The following is a 21,961-nucleotide window of genomic DNA, read 5'->3' on the forward strand; positions in this document are numbered from 1 at the left end:
TGTTCAAAACAAGAAAAAATACATATACACCATACAAAGACTCGTTAGGACAGATCGTCTAAACAAAAACAAAGAAAAAAAAATTATAAAGTGCTCTAAAAAAAGTTCCTGTAGCTCACTGTGGAGGGTCTGAGGGTTACACAGTTCAAGGTTAACCGTGACAAACAAATTAGACAGCATTTCGCACTTACACATTTACAAGTATCTACATAAATAGTCAGAAATGCATCACCCTGTAAAAAAGGAAAGGAAACACTGCATGTGCAATGCTGCTAAAATTAATGGATACCGTACTGATGTGTTCTTTGCCACAAATATAATTTTTTAAAAATTAAATAACCATGAAAATGATATTGAAGATGTCCCGTTAGTCAGAGTTGTCCTGATTTCGTACTCGGCGGTGAGGCTCAGCAGGAGGTCTGTGTCTTTCTCTGGAATGATTTTTGGGTAAGATTTCAACAAGAGCACAAGCGCTGGTCCTGTTTCCTCTCCCCCCCATCCACGTCAATTTAATGCCTCCAGAAATCACAGTCTACTTGTGGCCTGAAAGAAAAGTAACAAAGGGGCACACATTTCATTTTGAGAAAGGTTTACTCTCCACTAGAGCTGTCAAATAGTAAGGCTTTTTAAAAGTGTAATAAGTACTAACACAAAAGCTCACCTAACGTCAAACTGTTCCAATTGAGTGCTTGCAAAGGTAAATTGGTAATTTGTTTTTAAAAATCTGAACAGCTGGCACTACAACCATGAACAGGATGGAACAAGAGCTCTTTTTATTATGTAGAGTGATAGTTGTCAAGTTAGGAAATCTGAACTTTAATTGAGCGACTTTGGAAACTTGTTTCCAAAAAAGTTCATCATGTTTAACCTGCAATGTTTACCTACAACACCCTCAGTTACTTGTTTTTATTCTGTCTCTCTATCAAAGCAGTTTTTAATGAGTCATTGTTCAAAATAATTTTCATTTCCTGGAACTTGCTTCACCTCATCAGTTCATGCTCTGACTGAAACAAGCCTTTTTAGCTGCCATTACCCTCCCTTTAAGCTAACATTCCTGTAAATGCAAACAACAGGTAGGTGGAGCTTCTGTGCTCGCAACTGGAGCTGCGCACCCGAGACATCTGCTCCACCTGTGACACACGTAAACACTGGCATCACGTATGAGTATAGAGTAGACATACTGACCTGTGAGGTATTTCGCTCCAATTAACATCAGCATGCTGCCAATGATGTAGAAGCCAAGCGGGACGCTGCTGAAGATACTGGTTTCACCTTTTCCATGAAACGAGCACGGAACAGAGAAGAAGAGAGACGATGATTCTGAGCAGCGAACTAAAAACAAGTCAAAATGGCCTCTACCTCTGCACACTGTAGTAACATAGGAAAATATACACTACTTCGCAAAAGTCTTGATCCACTCGTCATTTCCTTATACTACCAAACCCCTGCACTGCTTGGGTTTCAGGTAAAGATCCATATACTGGTAAATTTACCAGAACAATACTGAATATAATAATATAACACATATGTTAGATGTCAAAGTTGAACAATATAAATATATTCAAATAATATAAATATATATTGTAACATTAATTAGGAATAAACATAGATATCTTAGAATCAGTATAGTGTGATTTTTGCTTCCATGCACCCAGAGTTTCTTTTCTTTAAGCGGTGTTGAGCAACAGTTCTCCAGAATTTTTCAAGGTCTTTCAAAGGTGTTCTTTGGACATTGGTTGCTTTTTCACTCATTTTCAGTCCAGTCCTTGTACCTGCCTATTTTCAGAGGAATGATTTTTGTTTGTGCTAACTCAGGGGATGAACCAGTGTTGTGTCTACTCAAAGAACCGATTTTAAGCTTTGATTGGCAGCAGCTTCATTTATCAGCATGGCAATGATCCCAAACACACTGCTGATAAAGGAAAAGCATACCTAGATAGAAAAACGCACAGTAAAACCCAAGCAGTCATGGATTGGCCACCCCAGAGCCCGGACCTCAACATAGTACAAGAGTTTTGCACAGTACTGCATGTTATCTTAGCTTCTTGAACATATAAATGAGTTTTTCAGGAACAATATTTTAAAAATATTCATTGCAAGCACACAGCTGCATGATAGTGTTAGTTAAACAAATGGGGATGTTCTTCTGATAACAACAGAAGAACATCCCCATACAGCATAATAATCACCTAATTTGACTATACCAGATTACAGATTGAGCCGTGGATAAACTCATGAGCTTCATAATGTTTTGACTAAAATCACCTATCAGTAATATCAGGGCAGTAACGTTTTTTTTTTTTAAACGACAGGCGTCAAAATACATGAATGTGTCTTTTATTGTTTGAGGTATTGTTTTTTGATTTATGGCCTCGTCTTGGAGTTTAAACCTTTTCTGAGCTGTGAGTGCTTCCCACCGTTTCCATTGCAAACAGGCTCCATCGTCTCCCAGTTCATGGATTTCTCAACAGCCTTCTTCCACCGAGCATATCGAAACTCGCTCTCTGTAGAACATAGATAAGTGTGTTTACTTTTAAGCATCGCATATTTTAAGCATTATCTGATCTCATCAGCCAGCCAGAGCTCTGGCAGCAGCCCAACGTACCTTCGGGGTTGATTTGAGGTTCGAACTTCTCTGACGTCACTTCGCTCAGGTCCTCGGGGTTCAGACTCCAAACGCTCACCCCCTCTGCTGCTCCTGCTGCCATCGCTGCACCGAGAGCTGTGGTCTCAGGCATGGATGGTTTCACTGGAAATGGACATTATATTTACTCATGATTAGGGATGGGTATCGAAACCCGGTTCTTGTTGAGAACCGGTTCCCACTGTTTCAATTCCTTGGAATTGTTTGCCATTTTTGCAAACGATTCCCTTATCGATTCCAGTCGCCCCAAATGACGTCACCACGTTGTGGAGCATCATTTACCTGGCAGGAAACATGGCGGCTCAAACGCTCCAAAGTTTGACCACTGGGCAACTTGCAATACTTGCAAAGTAGATGTTTCATTTAAGGGAGGAAACACTCCGAATATGCAAAAGCATTTGCTCACAAAACACACAATGACCTTAAATGAATGTCGTGTTTTTAATTCCGCTCTCGTGAATCTCAACCCAGCAGCAGCGGTAACGTTTGCACGTCCTCTCCCGTTAATGCGGCAGGTAAATAATCAACTAACAGTGCATATTATGTTAGCGCGATCTGCCTTATTACAAAACCTGCCATTACTGTGCATTTAGGTGACCATGATGAGAGAGACTGACAGAGTCTGGCTCAGATGCTGGCAGTTCTCGCTGCAGTCTACCGGTAGCGTCTCCTTTCAGGCCAGGATAGATGAATGTCACCGAGCAGTGACTAAGTTTGTGGTCAAAGGCTTGCACCCATTTGCCAGCAGATGCCCCCAATTTGACTTTGGTAAGTGAATGTGTTTAATTGTAGGCAGGGACATTACTGGATATTCTTGTGTAATTGCTACAGAATAATTTATGTTAAACTTTGTTATTGCTACAGAAGAATATTTATTTTATTATTTTACATTTACAATTTTTTTTTCCTGGGGTCCCTGTGACACCCCATTGAAGAGCCGTAGGCTGGATCTCTTAAGATCTCACTGTTGGGTTTGTAAGGCCATGTTACTCCTAAATTTCTATCTTGTTCAAAGAGAAGATATAAAACAAAGTTCTAAGCTAATCGACCTGTGTGTTCTCCTTTTTTAAAAAGAATCGATAAAGAATCGAATCGTTAAACAGAATCAAAAATAGAATCGGAATCGTGAAAATCTTATCAATACCCATCCCTACTCATAATAATAACAACAACAGAAAAATGACAAATACATGTATATATGAATGAGCTATTATACATCATACTACATATGAAAAAACACTTATGTTAGTGGCTCAACTTCAGAGGCATTTCTTGTTCAGTAGTTTTACATCAGATAAATAGATATAACTTGTGGTTGCATGACTGGTTTGGTCAGTGCTTAACAAATAACCGTGTCAACTTCCTTGTGGCATGACACTTGGGCGGAGTGAACGGCACTCCTACCAACAGGGATGCAGAGGATGTCCGCCTGCAGCTGCATCAGCAGCTTGTTGGATGTCATTCCTCCGTCTACCTGGAGCTGTGTCAGCGGGATGCCGCTGTCCTGGTTCATGGCGTCCAGTATCTGCACACATCATCATATCAATGCGTTTTTTTTAAAGCAAAGGCAAACATTTCACTAGCTGAACACTAGTTTTCAAGAGAACAAAGCGCGTACCTCTCGTGTCTGGAAACAGACGGCTTCCAGAGCAGCAAAAGCGAGGTGGCTCTTATTAGTGAACTGAGTTAGCCCGCAAATGATTCTGTGACACGGAGAAAGTTTGATTCAGACAGGTGCATTTCAGCAGACGCTTTAAGATGTTCACCACAGTCTCAGTACCCTCGTGCGCTGGGCTCCCAGTAAGGTGCATAAAGGCCCGAAAACGCAGGAACGAAGTAACAGCCGTAAGATGTGCCGACAGAAGCAGCCAACTTCTCTGCAGTGGGGAAAAAAACAAAAAACACAAAACGGCAAATGAAGTAAAAATTCTGTGAACACTGATGTCATAAACAGCTGTCTAGTTTATACATTTTTTAATGTCTTGCTGCTTTTTGTATAAGTTCATACTCAAGTTAAAAACAAAACAAAACACTAAAGCTATTCTGTTATACCTGTATGCAAAAAATGCACTGCACCCAAAATATTTCATAGTTCAGCAAAACTGATCAATCTAATAAACTTAAACCTGCTCCATCCTTCCTATTCTGGTATTTTAAAGAGTAAGCAACCTAACTAATAGGGTTCTAAAACTCCCAGCAAAAAATGAATGAATGAATAAATAAATAAATAAATAAATAAATAAAATAGGGAACCACCCACCCTCCACCTCATGATGCTTAATCGACGTAATCAACTTTAATTTGATGCAGTGTGAAAAGAAAATGAAAAATGCACAGAAATAAATTATTTTCCAAAAATAATTAAATAGATTCAACATCTTTCTTCAACAGAATTGCAGACTGCACAGATTGTACCTTCCCAACGGAAAAAGTACTATAGCTTACTAGGGTATATTAGACTTAATAGTTACTATATACAGTAATGGACTTCTATACATTTTACATCAGATTAAAACTTTGGGTGTAAGATTCAGATAATTATTTATTAAAAGCCAGACATTTTACCGTATTTACCGCACTATAAGGCGCACGTAAAATCCTTAAATCTTCACAAAAATCGACAGTGCGCCTTATAATCTGGTGCGCCTTATGTATGAATTTTGGTTTGTGCTTACTGACCTCGAACCGGTTTTATGTGGCACACTATGCTCAAAACTCTGTCAAAAAAAGATTTTTAGCGCCACTTTTTGGAGCATTACGGTTACCGTTGCCAGGAGCCTCGCGGAGTAATACGTACTGTGCTTCAACACAACATTACCGTGTTGTGTGTGTATAACGACTCCAAAATGGCACCCGCGAAGAGACACGCTTACGAAGCTGATTTTAAACTTCGAGCAATTAGTTGAAATAGAGCAGCTGCGAGACAATTCGGCATTAATGAGTCCATGGTGCGCAAGTGGAGGAAGCAAAAAGATGACCTAAAACAAGTAAAGAAGACCAAAAGGAGTCTCCGAGGGAACAAGGCGCGATGGCCGCAGTTAGAGGACAAAATTGAACAGTGGGTTATTGAACAGAGAACAGCAGGTAGAAGTGTCTCTACAGTCTCTATTCGACTCAAGGCAACAGCGGTAGCATGTGACATGCAGATCAACGACTTTCGAGGGGGACATTCTTGGTGCTTCCGTTTTATGAAAAGGCATAATCTCTCAATCCGCACAAGAACTACTGTCTCACAGCAACTGCCAAACGATTACAAAGAAAGTTGGCCATTTTCCGCACCTACTGCCAGAATAAGATCACTGAAAAGAAGATCCGGCCAGAACACATCACTAACATGGACGAGGTCCCCCTCACCTTTGACATCCCCGTGAACCGTACTGTCGAGAAAACAGGGACCAGTACGGTATCTATACGCACCACAGGGAACGAGAAGTCATCCTTCACTGTAGTTCTGGGCTGCCAAGCTAATGGCCAGAAACTACCACCCATGGTCATTTTCAAGAGGAAGACTTTGCCAAAAGAAAGGTTTCCGGCCGTCATCGTCAAGGCTAACTCAAAGGGCTGGATGGACGAAGAGAAAATGAGCGAGTGGCTGAGGGAAGTTTATGTCAAGAGACCGGATGGCTTTTTCCACAAATCTCCGTCTCTTTTGATCTACGACTCCATGCGCGCCCATCTCACCGAGGCTGTCAAAACCCAAGTGAAGAAAACTAATTCGGAGCTTGCCGTCATTCCGGGTGGATTAACCAAAGAACTCCAACCACTAGATATTGGTATCAACAGGTCGTTCAAAGTTAAATTACGAGCTGCGTGGGAGCATTGGATGACAGAAGGCGAACACACATTCACGAAGACAGGGAGGCAACGCCGAGCGAGTTACGCCACTATCTGCCAATGGATCGTGGATGCTTGGGCTAAGGTATCAGTCTCAAGTGTCGTCTGAGCTTTCACGAAGGCTGGAATAATCACTGAACAGCTAAGTAAAAGCAACGAGACTGATTCAGATAATGATGAGAGGGTAGAGCTGGACGATATATCGAGTTTTTAAAAAATATCGATATATTTTTATACGAGATATAAGATGTGACAATATCCTTTATATCGATATAGTCTATGTGGAGCCGCAAGTTTGCCTCTCTTTCGTCCACTTTCGTCTTTACGCAACGTTACTCGGCCTCCCCTCCTCCCCCATCGCTTCACCTGCAGGAAGCGACAAGATGGACACGGCAAATCTCCGTTAACGAGTTACTGCACATCGCCGTTCGTGGGGCTGGACGGCGTCAACGTGTTAGCTAGCTAACCACGCTAACGAGCTAACCACGCTAACGCCATGCAGCCCAGAGGTGCTGCACGGACTAAAATCCTTTCATTTTCTCAAAAGTTGACAGCGCGCCTTATGTATGAATTCTGGTTGTGCTTGATGACTGCGAACCGATTTTATGTGGAACACGGCGCTCAGCAATCTGTCAAAAAACGTTTTAGTACGACTTTGGTAAGCTACGGAGCTGCACCGCTTGATGGATTGTCGGAGCATTACGGCTGAGCCTCGCGGAGTGATACGTACTGTGCTTCAACGTAATATTACCCTACTGTGTATAAGGACCATAAATGGCACCTGTTAAGAGACGTGGTTGCGAAGCGGATTTCAAACTCCAGGCTGTCAGTCACGCAGTAAAACTTGGGAACAGAGCAGCTGTGAAATCTGTCCGTCTTTGTTATTATGCTCAGCGTCTTTTAGTTTACATTTTGACTGCACAATTGTGAGCTTTTTGTTATGCACAAAAACAACATTGTTTTCTTTTATTTATGGAGCATTATTATTTAATAAATGCTCATAATTTATTTTTGAGTAAATTTTATGTACATCTGTTCTATGTTAATAAAAGTGCCTGTGTGACATCTGGGACACAGCTTTGACTAAGAACTCTCTTTTTGTTCTTACTTTATGGCTTTAAAAAAAATATATCGAGATATATATATCTTATATCGCCATCCAGCTAAAAAATATCGAGATATGAATTTTGGGTCATATCGCCCAGCCATATGAGAGGGATCCGGGCATGCTTGATGCCGAAATTGCCCAGCTGTTTAACTCAGACACTGAAGGTGAAGAGTTTGATGGATTTGTGGAAGTTGAATGTACCGTACTGGAAAAAGTGTATTTTTCAATATTTAATGTGTTACAGCTTAACAGTGTTAAGAGTTACTGTGAATGAGCTTAACAAAGGTCGAATATTTTACACACACACACACACACACACACACACACACACACACACACACACACACACGGGATAAATAGAATAAATAGGAATAAAAAGAAAAATACAAGTGAATTGCACATTTCAAGTATGGAGTCTACTGCACCGTTGACTATTAAGGATCCTGGTGTAGAACGTAAATAAATTCTAAAAACAGCTTATCAAGCTTAAACGCGCTGCTGTTGTTCAGCCGCTGATTTCCTCATTCTGGCCCGAAGTAGGCGATAGACAAACAAGAGAGACGGACTCACGACAGAAAAGCCGATCAGCTGATCATTGATCAGTTTCATGATTGAAGTAGCAGCAGGAGACGGAGGGAGAGAGAAGAGGCAGTCGCTCCAATCCAGTAATTTATGTCAGTATCGGACCGATACGCAATATCGGATCGGTCCATCTCTATACATGTACAAAGTCAACTTTTATTATTCCTTTTACAGATAATCCGGATACACCACATGCCCCGAACCAAGAGCAGAACCTACCAAGTTCTTCAGATGATCCAATGATCCCGAGATTGTCCTGCAACCAGCGGACCACAGCTCCAGCGATGGCCACGGAGCCCTGACAGCAAAGAGCAGGAAAACAAAAACAATACATATTCAGATTACCTGTCATTTCACAGATACTCACATTTCTGTATCCTCTTTGGAAGACTAAACGGGCCAAAATCTAAATAAATATATAGCTCACTTAATAAATAAGAAAATTATTATTTTTTAGCTAACTAAAAATTTCCTTGGTTTTTAGTAAAAAAAAAAAAAAAAAAAAAAAAAAAAAAAAAAAATCAATTTCAGCTGATAGGTGTGTTCATTGTATGTGTGTGTTCATTGTGAGTCCTATTCTGATTTCCTTAAATATCGCCTCTGACATCTGCCCTCCACTCTGAAACTAACCCGAGTTAAAAACAAAAAGTCAAAATGCAATAAAAAAAAAAAATAAAACCAATTACAAAATGCTAAACTACAGCTGCAACATACATATACTCACATCTGTATTAATCCCCTTATTTTATAATTTATTTAATTTTCTTTGTTTATCTTTAATTCCTTCTTTTTTTTTTCTTTTTTTTTTTAAATTGATCTTGCCTTTGCAATTCCTGCCCACTTTTCCCCAGTTGTATTTATTATTTTTAAACCTTGTTTATACATTTACACTCAAATGTATACAGTGCCCACTGTGCCAGCTCAAATTTGAGAATAAAAACGTGACTTCCGTCATTCTTAGCTTTAAACACGTTTTTGACAGATTTCTAAAATATTTGCATTTTCTTGGTTTTATGACATGAAATTCATTAAATTATTGGATTTTTATGAAAAATCATGAAAACCTTATATCGGAACACCTGAAAGAGTTTTAACAAATTATTATTAAAACGAAGTTAAGTTATTTATTTATTTTTATTTATTTATTTATTTTTAACAAAGTCAATCATGTGTTTTTGATTTTGGCAGTTTTTGTCCTCCATACTTCGGAAAAAAGCTGAAGGATTAGAGAGAATATTATGAAAGTGGGCGTTATCGTTTTGATATCCATGTCAAATATCACTTTATTTATATATGCTGTATATACTGTACCTCCAGTGCATAACAGGCAGGCTTGTCCCGACCAAGTTTGTACGCCACAGTGGTCAGAAGTCCGTGCTCTGACATCACAGGCTGTAAAACAGCAGACACAAGAAAAGTAGCACTCTATGTAAATGCCTGTACGATGGTACCACAGTGTTTAAACTCAAGTCTTAGGTAGAGGACCTTAACCCCAGTGTTTCGCAGGAGAAAGCAGCCGGTCCCATACCTGAAACATAATAAACTCCTACTTAGCTGGATTTTTAGCAAAGGGGTCAAGTTTTAATAAAAAGCAGACCTATAAATATCACCTACGTGTTTTTAGCCTGCCCGTCCTGAAAGCACATCTGCCCAACAAGCGCTGCTGACTGATCCCCAAGACACTGTTTATTTTTTAAATAGAATACATACACATATTGGATTAACCTCTCACACTGCATGACAAACACTAAAACAATATTAAAAAAATTTTTAAAAATTAAGTCAGACTTACCCCTGATATTGGAATACCTGAAAGAGCCCCTGATTTCTGGCAAGAGAAAAAAAATGAAAGCAAGTATAAGCACCTAACAGTAAAATGGCATCAACTGTCTCTTGTATTAAGTAGATGTTGACACTCATGCCTGATTATAACTGGGATTTTTTTTGTTGTTGTTGTTGTTGTTAAAATCTTAAACCAATAGCACAAAAACTAAATTTTAAACACTACGAACAATAGCCTGAAAAAAGAAAAAAAAAAAAAAAAAAGGGGGGGGGGGGGGCGATTCATTATTATTTGACTGTATGAAGCCAAATAACAAAAACATACTGCTGAAATTTGAATTGTACAGAGTTTAGTATAACAGTGAAATCACAGTGAGGGAAACAAAGGCGGGTGAGTGTGAACCTGTATCTACTAAAATGTCTTCACTCCTACACGTGGCTTCGGTATGACATTTAAAAAGGTAACACATAAAAAGTCGGTGAAATAAAATCATGCCCAAGAGTGAAGAGATTTAGAAGATGGGATGCTGGAGGAGAAGAAGATGGTCCACTAATGACAACCACCCCAGGAGCATGCCACCACAGTGAACAGGGTCCATCTAGCACATTTCCAATAGAGCTGACATGGTTGTGTACTGGCTGTAAAAACACTCACTGGTCTTTTCTACTTCTACAGTTTCTCTGCTCTATTGATGGTAATGCCTGCAATCGGTCACTTGGGGGCAACAAAATGAGCTGTGATAAGAACAATGCTTTATAATGACTGAGGGGAAATCTTTGGAGCAAATATTACTGAAGTCAGGGCAAAGATTTAGTTTCCGTGTATGCACAGTCACTCTGGATCTACTCATAATGGGTGCATGAAAGAAAAAGAGCTGCTTTGCCATGTGCATTTGGGCTCAGCCAAAAAACATGCCCACCCAAAGCATCAACAGGCAGGCTGCAGTGATAAACCTTTCCTAGCATGACAAAGACTAAAAGTAAAAAACACTTTCTGTACGCTTTTATATTTAGTTACTAAAGTCACATCATAGTGAAAACGCTGATCTTTCTTCAGTTTATTCATAATTCTTGCTTTTTACCTTTTTACATTGTTTTTCCATCTTTGGCTACACAAATGTCACAATAGCATCTTATCAGAGGTTACTCTTATTCCCACCTCTACTCTAAATGCTTGACGCTTAATCTAATGGAAACATTAGCCTTCATATGAATCTTGGAAATGCACTGAGTGATGGTGTGTTTGTGTTGGGTTAAAAGCAGGATGGGTTGGCTTTGCATGTGAAGGAAAATAGGGATGGTGAGTTCTTACTTACCCGGCTAGAACATATTTTCTACCAGTGAGAGAAGAGAGACAATGGCACACAAAAAATGCCTAAAAGAATTTCTCAATCAACTTTCATGCACTTAAACAGTCTGAAAGCACACTGAGGTAAGTACAAACACAAAACAAAACTCTTATCATCTTTTAGAGTCTCGCTGCATGAGGCAATGCACTCTCTGAACACTAGAGTCACTCTAACAGTGAAATCTTTAGTGTAAAAAGTTAATATAACCACAGATTATAGTGATTTTGTGATTAGGAGAGACAGTGTGCGTATGCTTACCATAAGGCCGTATATTTCTGATGAGCTCCTCACCCTGGGTAAGATCTCCATAGGAATACCAAAATATCTGATGGCATTGAGAGGTGAGGCTTCAGCAGAATAATTTTAGAGGTGTTATAGGTGGTATTTCCCCACCCTCTTCACCAATATGATAGAATACATAAATAACTATGATGTGACTTTCAGCTCTCATACTTGCAAAGTTCTGGATCCCAGTCCATCGTGTGAATGTTAAACAGCATGGTTCTGCTGGCGTTGGTCACGTCCGTGCAGTGGACTCCACCTGACTTACCCCCTGTCAGACACTGCGCCACAAATAAAGTCAATATAGTTTTCCACTTTATTCAAAGAACATGTCTATGACTTCTCTTAAAGAAGGAAGCCTGTGACTACCCAAATAAGCCAGGAGTCGACTGTGCCGAACATGGCGCGGTGCGAGACCACAGCTTGGTGGACCTCGTCCACGTTGTCCATCAACCAGCGAAGTTTGACGGCGCTGAAGTAAGTGCTGATCGGGAGCCCCGTTTTATGCTGCAGGGTGGCAATGACATGAATGTGAATCTCTTATGCGAGGCCATACACAAAATACACAGGGATTAAAAAACATTATAAACTCAAATAGATGAAAATAGCCAACACCATCCTACCTAAACTGCACTCAACAGAACAAAAGTGCAAACTCAAACACGGATCAACGTTACCTTCAAGTGGTTCTTATTTCTTCCTGGAGTTTTATTTATAAGCCGCTCAACTGTTGACTGAGTCCGCAGGTCCAGCCACACTAAATAGAGGCATGGCAGTTATTTCACAACATCCACAATCAGACCAACAGCACCCTGATGTAGTAACAGTCATGGCTGCTTGTGTTGAACATGGCAGTGCATAAACCAGAAATCCCTGCAGGCCAAAACATTAAGCGATAAATGCTCTTGTGCCAAGCTGATGCCAGCTGGGTCCAGATTTCTTGTGTCCTCATAAAGATGCAAAGGTGGGAATTCTGTTGGAGGAAGTCAGGTGAGGGGGAGCCAATAAAAATAAAGTTGGCTTTTTGGAGGGAACTGAGAGGCTGCATACACTCACTGGCCAAATTATTAGGTACATTTTCCAAGCAGGTTGCTGGAAACATCCCTCAGATGTTTTGGTCCATAATAACATGACAGCATGCACATCCATGATGTGAATCTGCTGTTCCACCACAGTCATCTACTTATTGTGAGATTGGTGGTTTGATCCCTCGCTCCTCCAGTCTGGAAGTCGAGGGCAGAGATACTGAATCCCAAGATGCCCCCAATGCATTCATTAGAGTGTGAGTGTATATGTGTGAATGAGGCTCAAACAGAAGTGAAAAGCACCACTTCATAACTAAAACAACATGACAAAGCAAACATTGAAATGTTAAAACTACACAAAAAGAAGGTGTTCAATTGAGTAGCTAAAATAAACAAAAGTCTAAATGAATATAATCAAGTTACACCAGGTAAACAGCTTAATAAAATAATAAAGAGCTATAAAGTGCCTTTATCTATACAAATAGCTCAATAAATTCAAAAAAGCAAGATTTAAAAAGCGAATAAATAGAATATCAAATATCAAGCGGCATTAAGAAGTCAGTGCTTATTTCAATGCTAATGTCAGGTCTGTAGGACACACATCAAACAAGTCGCACAGAGATATCAGACTGTACCGATTGCATTGTAGAGAGGCTCCCCCGTCTCTTTGTCCCAAACAAGCGTGGTCTCTCTTTGATTGGTCACTCCAATAGCTGGACAAATTTAAACAGCAGAGGTTTCAGAGCTTTGAAATGGATGAAAATGGTGCTCAGGTGGCAGCGTGAACCCCATGCACACATACCTTTGATGTTGGAGATGTCAATGTTGAGCTGCGTCAGCTTTTCACATGTCCGCTCCATGCACTCGTACACCGACTGCAGGATTTCTTTGGGATCCTCCTCCACCCAGCTTAACATCGCGAGAAGAATCCATTTTTAAAACAGATAAACATGTGTGGTGTGACGTGGAGGATTTTCAGTAGTTTTATCACTCACCCTTCTTTTGGGAAGCTCTGTTTGATTTCCACCTGATGATGGCTGAGGAGCTCTGCTGTTTTTGAATTAAACACCTTAAAAGAGACAAAACGTCACAGTGCCTTTACAGATAGGATTCTGGGAAAGCTTCCCAGGCCTGCTTTTTTTCCTGTTTCAGCACAACAACATGAAAGGCTTTTCCACGCCATCATTTACATTTTCCCAGCAGCTGTGGGCTTTAAACTGTCATTCGTTGAATCACAAACCTGCTTTTCTAAACTATGCAGCTGCCATCAAGGGAAAAAAATTAATTAATTAATTAAAACACTCTGGGAATATTACAAACATCTCATCTCATGCACCACTATCTTGAGATGACGTTAGCCAAGAAAACTTGTATTAAATTGACATTGGACAAACTCGACAAAGCTACTTGCTAATTTTTATTGGGCCGATGACTTGATTACACAAGTAATAATAGGACAGCAAACCTCCTTACATCCACAAATGCCACCTTATGGCAACAATAATCGCAGGTTTTAGTGTCAGTGTTGGTATGTTTGACATTCTGATTTAGCAGAAGAAAAAAATAACTAAAGTGAGATAATTTAATCTTACAGGATAATATCATTTTTGATTTAAAAAAATTAAAGACATCATTTGCAGTTGAAAAAAAAGATGATACATTGCAATCCATGTTACTGCAATATTTAGCATATCGCCAAAATGTTAAAAATATTGTATCGTGACTGAAGTACTGTGACAATATGTCACTATTATGGGGTCTCTGGTGATTTCCACTTCTACTGGGGGCTGGAGTTTATCTAAGCTGTCACAGGGCAAGAGGTGGGGTACGCCCTAGACAGACCTGACATAGCAATATGCAACCGGTGTTAGAGGAAGCAAGTGTTAAAGCGATAAGCAGTGTAAACTCTGCATAGCATATGTCACCCCAGGACAATTATCACCTTCAAAAATACCTCTGCACGTGTCTTGTGGTATTAGATGCAAAGATACAGTCGGTGCAAGAACACTGGAACAATAAATAAAATAAAATGTGCAAAACTACATTAAAAAAATGTAAATAAATAAAATCAGCAAAAATATTACCTTTTACTTGTTATGAAACGTTTAAATGCCACAGAACACACATTCACTTCACCCATGTGTCTTTATCTGACAGCTGAGGTGACTCAGAGCAATTAAACTCTTGGCACTCAACTATCAGCCACACCCAAGGACATAAACAAAAAAAGAACACATGTTAAAACAAAAGTAGCTGACTGTTTTGGGTGTGTGGCTCGTCTTCCTTTCTCTTGTTAAATACATTAAATTATACATACGGTCTAACGTTTCTGTCTTTTTTTTTGGCAATACTATGTAATTTATATTTCTTGTATTACTATTTGAGTTCGGTACTTTATAGGAAAGTTTACTACTTGTTAACTGAAACTAGTGCATTTTTCCTAGCTTTATTCTTCTTCTTCTTTTGCCTCCATGTCCTTCATGTGCAAATCTTTGTCAACCATTCCTGGAATTGAGGCCTACATGGTACAAATTTCCCTTTATACAGATTCCAATAGAAGCTCAGAATCAACATTTATTGGGAAAACAAGAACCAGGCACGATCATCCAACTTGATGAATAAGGTAGTTTATCTTATGTTTTGTTTTTTTACAGGGAGCACAGACTGCTACTGCAGTAAAGTGAAACGATACCAGACATTTGTTATGAATATATAGATTTCCTCTGTAGATACAGTACTGTGAGTTCCCGCATGAAAAGCACAGCCAAGGACACCGGCGGCTCTGTCCACAGTCATTTAAATGTGACCCGCTAGCTAGAGGAGACCCTCCTGCCCCTGCTGTCTCCGGTTTGTCTTACCAGAAAGCGGGTGGAGCTCGTGCCCTGGTCGATAGCAGCAACCAGTGGCCCCAGCATTATCCGGTGGGAAGACGCGGCCATGGTGCCGTTCATGGGCAGCCCCGGAGCTACGGGCACGGAACTGTACAGGAAACCGATTATTCCCACCGGCGAAGCGGTTCCGTGCTCAGGCAAAGTCGGTGGGTCAGTCGCTGCCTTTAAACGTAGCGGCCACTAGTGATGACGCAACTGTCTGTAATCGTGTCTCATGCGGACCAATACAATGTTCCCAAAAAAGTACCATTTTCAACGAGCATTAGGTGCTTGAGCTGAAGTGTAAGGCGATTCAAGAAAGTTCTGCAGACTCACTAACAAAAATAGTAGTTCCCATACCGGGAGTCGAACCCGGGCCGCCTGGGTGAAAACCAGGAATCCTAACCGCTAGACCATATGGGACATTAATCAAGGGGTGTGATGTCGGATATTTATATTGCCATTTGACAGTTGAGCGAGTATGGCTGTAGTAAAAAGGTGCCATATTATGAACGAATTTCAGTACGTCCCTCTAGGGTGTTTGAAGGAGTCTATGGCGTAGCTGCTGTTTTCTAAAAACCTTTCAGCAGGGTGACAAGAATACGTGCCGATTTCTTCTTTATCCACCAGAGGGACATCATACATCGAGCTTCAGTATCGACCTCCGTCTGTCGTTCAGCGGCGGCTGTCGATGACGTCATCACAAACGGACCATGTTGTCATTCTTGAAATGAGTGAAGCAATCGTCTTCACATTTCATTCTTCTTAAGTTCTTGATCTTATTTTCACCACAGAGACTTAAAAATGTAAGTAACGGGACAAGACTCTTGCTATTTAAGCTTTGAAATATATAACACACATGGCCAGTTATTCAGCCAGTCTGACTGATTTCTGCATTTGTAGGGCTGACTACTGGAAGTCACAACCAAGGAAATTCTGCCAGTACTGCAAGTGCTGGATTGCAGACAATAAGCCCGTGAGTATACAGGAAGATGTGGCTACGTGTTACCGAGGACGGCGTCCACGCTAATGTTTCTCGCGTTTTTCTCTACAGAGCATCGAGTTCCACGAAAGGGGGAAAAATCACAAAGAAAATGTGGCTGCCAAAATTTCAGAGGTACTAACTTTTATTCTGTTTTTTTTAAATATACGAAGTAACAGATTACATAATATTATCAAATTATTAAAATAATTGAGCAAATAATACAATTAAGATCTATTTTGTAGCATCCACAAGTCTAGAAATTGAGCTTCATGCATCGTGCTAAATTGACTTACATTCATATGAAAAGCTTCCCATTGAGGCCTTCAGTCTGTTTACTTAGAAAGACACAGGTGTCCGTAAAAATCAATAAAGTCTTGAATTACCTGGGATCTACTATCCAAAGCAATAGACAGTGCACAAGAGAGCTAAGATGATTTACATGATGGTAGTGAGACCTGCTAACAAAACTATAAACTGTCACAGCCTCCAATGTATATACTGTATATGTAGTAACCAGTTATTCATTACTTTTTTTTATTCCATAATTTATCCCAACATCTTTAAACTGCACCATTGTACCATTACACATATGTATATGGTATACAAGTTGTTATTGTTGCTGTTGTCTGTACCGTCTGTCTATCCTGTTTACTTCAATAGCGAAAAACTTGCAGACTGGTACACTTGGCCAGCAAAGCAGATTCTGATTCGTTGGAAGTGACCAGCATGTACAGGATTAGAGGAACAGCCCAGGTCAAGTGATTTGGAGAGAAAGTTAGACATGTGTGGAGGAGGGATAGTGAATATATTGGACAACATGGAGCTGCCAGGCAGGAGGAAAAGAGGAAGACCTCAGAGGAGGTTCATGGATGTAATGAAGGATGACATGCAGAGGGTTGGTGTGACAGGCGAGTGCGCTAGAGATAAGATGAGATGGTGGCAGATGATCCCCTAAAGGGAGCAACTGAAAGAAGAACCACATAATACACACATTTTTTTTTCTTAAATATTTTTCACTATAATATCACAAATTTTATACTGTTTACCCTGACTCCTTCCTTGAACAAGCTCTATTTTTGATTTATTTTAGCTTTATTATGCATAAAATGGCTCCCAGTACACGGTCACACAGGGCACACTATCATTATCAGTTTGTGCTCGAGTGATACACACAGGCATGAGCAGCCTGCCTGTCTTGGCACCATTCTCACGACTGGCACGAGAGATAAGGTGCAGACATAAACACAGCTGACTGCAATACTGTCTCCCTATTGGCCACAAGCCACTGCCACTCATCTCACCCTATCTTTCTCCTGCAGATTAAGAAGAAGAGCATTCAAAAGGCAAAGCAGGAGGAACGCATGTCCAAAGAGTTTGCTGCGATGGAGGAAGCTGCGTTGAAGGCCTATCAGGAAGATCTGAAGAGGATGGAAAGAGAAGCGCAAGGTAATTGTCGGGGGATGTTCTTTAACCTGTGAGTATAATTCCTTGGATTTATTTCAGCGGAGCATCTTTGTGTTTAGGTCTAAGCTCTCCGGAGCAAACGACAGCACGGCCACAAGTTCAAGTGAAACCCCAGCCAAAGAAGCCACAGAAGAAAGCAGCGAAGGCAAGCGGTAAGGTCAGACAGCAAACAGAAGAGCAGGTTTGGGTTGAAGGCCTAACAGATGATGGACACACGTATTACTACAACACAATAACAGGAGGTGAGGAATAATGGAAAATGTCGTGAAAGTCTGTCTGTTTATAGTTTGTTTAGTTTTTTTAAATATATTCCATTTGATTATTGCCTTTGTCTGTTTATATATGACAGAATCTAAGTGGGAAAAACCAGAGGGCCTCCAGGGAGCGAGTTCAGCCTCTGAACAGACTCAACAGACTGGAGTTAATATCTGTTTTATATAATAAATATATATATATATATAATAATTTAATTACAAATGGGGTGTTCTGTTGCTCATATATCTTAATATTGTTTCTCCTAGAGTACTTCAGGCTCTGCTTGGATGGAAGCTGTCAGTCCTGATGGTTACACATACTACTACAACACAGAAACCGGAGGTGGAGTGTTTCTCTTTCTAAATGAATGGCTTCTTCTATTTCATGTCATCTGTGGGATTACATCCATTTTTTCCCTCACCCTTCAGAGTCCAGCTGGGAGAAGCCTGCTGACTTCCCCCCTGATGAGGTGCCTGGATCCAGCTCTGAATCCAACCAAGAAGGAGAGGGTCCAGAGGATCCCGTGACCCCTCAGCCAGAGCCTCTATCAGGAGAGGAGGAGAGTTCCAACGGGGCCCCATCATCTCAAGAGGCTGAAGCCCCTGAGAAAACCAGCCAGCAGCCCAAAGTGCCAAAGATCAGCTTCAGGGTGAGTAGTTCAAAGAGAAGTCGAGAGTCTGTATAGACGAACTTCACCTTCTTCTTGTTACAGTTCAGGTTTCCTGATTTTTGTTTGCAGAAAAGGAAAGCAGAGACGGAGCCATCAGAAAAAGAGGATGAAGGTAAAGTGAGTGACGACACTCCTAAAGATGACGATAAAGAGGCGACAAAAGTTGAGGAGGTCCAAAACACAACAGCTGAACCGGAGAAAACAGAAGAACAGGCGAAACAAAGGGAAACGAAAGCCAAGAGGCCAAAAGCTGCCAATCCATACGGAGTCTGGGAGCAGATCCTGCAAGAAGAGGATCCGTAGTAAGTGCAACATCTTTGAGTTGTTACACAGCGAGATCCTACATATGTGTGCCGGCAGCTACTAAAGAGCTTTTTCTTTGTCTCTTTTATTCTCATTTCAGTGAAAATGTGGATTTGCAGCTGCCTGAAGTGGAGGGAAGCACTGCCAGCGCTCCAGCAGAGCTGCCCCCGGAGCCCAAGCCGAAGTTCAAAGAACGCATCATCACTTCCCTCGGAGAAGAAGGCGGTCCGGCATCGTTCCGAAGGAACAAGACACAAAATGGCAAATCGAGGAGCCTCCGACAGAGAGACAAAGACGACTGACCCCCCCAACAAAGCCACAAAAACAATAACGTCTAAGTCAGGATGCCGCAGAATGAGACTTTTACACTCAGAGAACTTCTACTAAAACCATTTTGACATTTTATTGCATCTATTGGATCTTTGATGTGCAGCAGTTTCAGGAGAAATTGGCTCGAGAAGTTACAAATTCTTTAAAATGTGTTTTTCTAAGTTTTAACTGCTGGGTACAGTTTTTGTGTACAATAGCTGGTGATTTAGATAGGTTGGTATGATGTTGGGCGTCCCGTTTATTAATGTGAAGAATTTTCTCAGCAAATCAAAGAAACATTTTCTACTTCAATATCTTTTTTTTTTTGTTTAAGTAAGTAAGGCATCCGACTGGAAACATCAGTCTAATATTTGTCAGCTGAAGTGAATAATTGCTATACTTTTATAAAGCAGTATGGATTGTAGTTATTAACATGAGAAATATGTGATGTCAATAAATAATGACCTTCCAGTTAGTGGGGGAAAAACAACTTTAGAAAAAGGCTTGGCTTTTTTATTCACGCCAGAAAACATTTACTCAAAATAGGAGCTCAAGTGGTTGTTGGGCATGTCACACATGCTGGGTGTGACATGCTTTTATGGGTCAGAGTGTGTGTATAAAGCTGATATGTGGCTTTGCCGCACCCTGATTGGCAAAGAACCATGAAAGACGCAAACAATAAACAACACTTTGACTTTCAGTTTATAAATCTATATTAGGATCTCAAAGCTCACACACATTCTTCACTTGAGGTTAGTATCTCTATGAAAGAGATAATGAGATAAAGTACTTTGTTGAAACCCAGTGGAGAAGGGTAAGAGAGGAGAAAAAACATTTCTGGCACAGTTCAAGACGACTTTATTTAAAATTGCAAAGTTGGGCATTGACCTTGGTGGAGGATGAACTTTCCGAGTGTCATCCTACTTCAGGAAAGGTCACCACAATACACCGAACTATATCAATACAGTCATTTTATTAGGTACCCTTTGCTAATACCAGTCGGACCCTTTTTTTACCTAAAGAGCAATATCAGTTCTTTGCAAAGCTTCAACAAGGTGTTGGAAACATTCCTCAGAGATTTGTCAGCTGCACATACATGATGAGAATCTCCTGTTCCACCACATCCCAAAGGTGCTCTATTGGATTGTGATCTGATGACTGTGGGGGCTGTTTGAGTAGAGTGAACTCATTGTCATGTTCAAGAAACCAGTGTGAAATGATGATCTTAGTTTTTTGACATGGTGTGGGATCCTACTGGAAGCAGCTATCAGAAGATGGTACACTGTGGTCATGAAGGGATGGACATGGTCAGCAACAACACTCGGGTAGGCTGTGTTGTTTAAATGAGACTCAGTTGCTACTAAGGGGTCAATAAAATACACCCCACGCCATTACAACACCAACAACCTAACAGAAATTTGATGTTAATTACACAAAATTCTAACCGTAACATAAAAATGTTGCAGTAACTAAGTGCAAAACACTTTATACCAGAGGTGGGCAATTAATTTTCTGAAGGTGCCACATGAGAAATATTCATTATATCTCTTTATAGGCTTATTGATCAAGAAATCCCTCAAACAAGTAATAAGAACAGATTAAAAAAATTATTGGACTGCCTCTGACCTCCCTAGATGATCTTTTTAGGACCTGCTGCCCCTTACGAACAAACAATATTCTGCAGGACAAAACACACCCGTCGTACAACCTTTTCTTCGTACTTCCATTCAGCGGGCGTTAGAAAGTCCTCAAAGTCCATACCACCAGGTTGCTCAACAGTTTTTTCTCAGGACCATCACAGAACTCAACAGACTCCACCTATCCTTCTTGGCAAGATCAACTTAATTTAATGTAAGTATTTAAGCTTTTGTGTAAATAGGTTTGTGTGTGAATGCTGGTACTGATCACACAAGAAAATTTCATTTTGCTGTAGTTTTTACAATACTGTGCAATGACAATAAAGGTGACTCTTAATTCTGAATCTATGTGCCCTCCACAACAGTTCCAGTTTCTCATGTGGCCCCTAGGGAAACTTAATTGCCCATTCCTGCTTTATACAGTGGTAATAACACAATAAAACCTATAAAATAGTTCAAATAATACAAAATAGATGGAAATTAACTGTCACTGCTGCGGATCTGTTTTACATACAAGCAATATTGTCAGGCTTAAGAAGAGATGCTAAAGGATTCAATTCTAGAAAAACAAGCAAAAGAAGTCAGAGTTCCCAAACCAGAAGATCTCAAGTGTCAAAGTCAGAACATCTCAGAGGAAAAGCCCAAAAACTGAGCAATGACATCATCCTCGGAAGTCTGTATACTGCAAAATACTGTGTTTGAGAAACAGTTCCATAAACCAAAGCAGAGTTAGAGTAGTTATAGTCTATACTCTTCCCCTTAAACTGGCTTCACTGGTTGTGTGGGATTCACTTTCATAATAGAGGTCCAAAACCTGTGGCTCACCTATTATATGCAGTACGAGATTGGACGAGCATGAGTA

The 21,961-nt window shown here is 40.4% G+C and overlaps 2 protein-coding genes and 1 non-coding gene across 6 annotated transcripts in view; 1 reads left to right on the plus strand and 2 right to left on the minus strand.

The window, feature by feature from the left end:
• LOC113015604 (glycerol kinase-like) overlaps positions 1-15,723 on the minus strand; it is a 29,529-nt gene extending 13,806 nt beyond the window's left edge. Inside the window, exons 1-21 of one of the 4 annotated variants that reach the window (XM_026157640.1) lie at positions 15,465-15,717; positions 13,602-13,675; positions 13,409-13,515; positions 13,242-13,319; positions 12,259-12,338; positions 11,951-12,088; positions 11,753-11,862; positions 11,558-11,624; positions 11,267-11,284; positions 9,961-9,996; positions 9,783-9,850; positions 9,654-9,696; positions 9,480-9,560; positions 8,388-8,466; positions 4,425-4,521; positions 4,263-4,347; positions 4,049-4,169; positions 2,606-2,749; positions 2,418-2,504; positions 1,186-1,272; positions 1-543 (exon numbers count right to left, since the gene is read on the minus strand). The exon at positions 1-543 is cut by the window's left edge and continues 377 nt beyond it. In XM_026157640.1, the coding sequence (XP_026013425.1) occupies positions 533-543; positions 1,186-1,272; positions 2,418-2,504; positions 2,606-2,749; positions 4,049-4,169; positions 4,263-4,347; positions 4,425-4,521; positions 8,388-8,466; positions 9,480-9,560; positions 9,654-9,696; positions 9,783-9,850; positions 9,961-9,996; positions 11,267-11,284; positions 11,558-11,624; positions 11,753-11,862; positions 11,951-12,088; positions 12,259-12,338; positions 13,242-13,319; positions 13,409-13,515; positions 13,602-13,675; positions 15,465-15,557 (1,704 nt within the window). In that variant the 5' untranslated portion in view covers positions 15,558-15,717 and the 3' untranslated portion in view covers positions 1-532. Of the gene's footprint in view, positions 544-1,185; positions 1,273-2,417; positions 2,505-2,605; positions 2,750-4,048; positions 4,170-4,262; positions 4,348-4,424; positions 4,522-8,387; positions 8,467-9,479; positions 9,561-9,653; positions 9,697-9,782; positions 9,851-9,960; positions 9,997-11,266; positions 11,285-11,557; positions 11,625-11,752; positions 11,863-11,950; positions 12,089-12,258; positions 12,339-13,241; positions 13,320-13,408; positions 13,516-13,601; positions 13,676-14,690; positions 14,771-15,464 lie in introns of those variants that run through there. The other 3 variants (XM_026157643.1, XM_026157642.1, XR_003271137.1) reach the window with 3 other exon arrangements.
• Positions 15,724-15,827: 104 nt separating this feature from the next.
• trnae-uuc (transfer RNA glutamic acid (anticodon UUC)) lies at positions 15,828-15,899 on the minus strand. Its single transcript has one exon. It is a non-coding gene; the product is annotated as a tRNA-Glu (tRNA).
• A 127-nt stretch (positions 15,900-16,026) lies between these two features.
• wbp4 (WW domain binding protein 4) lies at positions 16,027-19,952 on the plus strand. Its single transcript, XM_026157645.1, has 10 exons — positions 16,027-16,282; positions 16,380-16,452; positions 16,531-16,593; positions 17,781-17,907; positions 17,985-18,167; positions 18,275-18,345; positions 18,447-18,522; positions 18,609-18,829; positions 18,920-19,152; positions 19,254-19,952. Coding segments are annotated over exons 1-10 (1,251 nt in total). The 5' UTR covers positions 16,027-16,280; the 3' UTR covers positions 19,456-19,952.
• Positions 19,953-21,961: the final 2,009 nt, after the last annotated feature.

The sequence above is a fragment of the Astatotilapia calliptera genome, chromosome 23 (assembly GCF_900246225.1).
Source record: "Astatotilapia calliptera chromosome 23, fAstCal1.2, whole genome shotgun sequence".
In the NCBI taxonomy this organism is placed as follows: Eukaryota; Metazoa; Chordata; class Actinopteri; order Cichliformes; family Cichlidae; genus Astatotilapia; species Astatotilapia calliptera.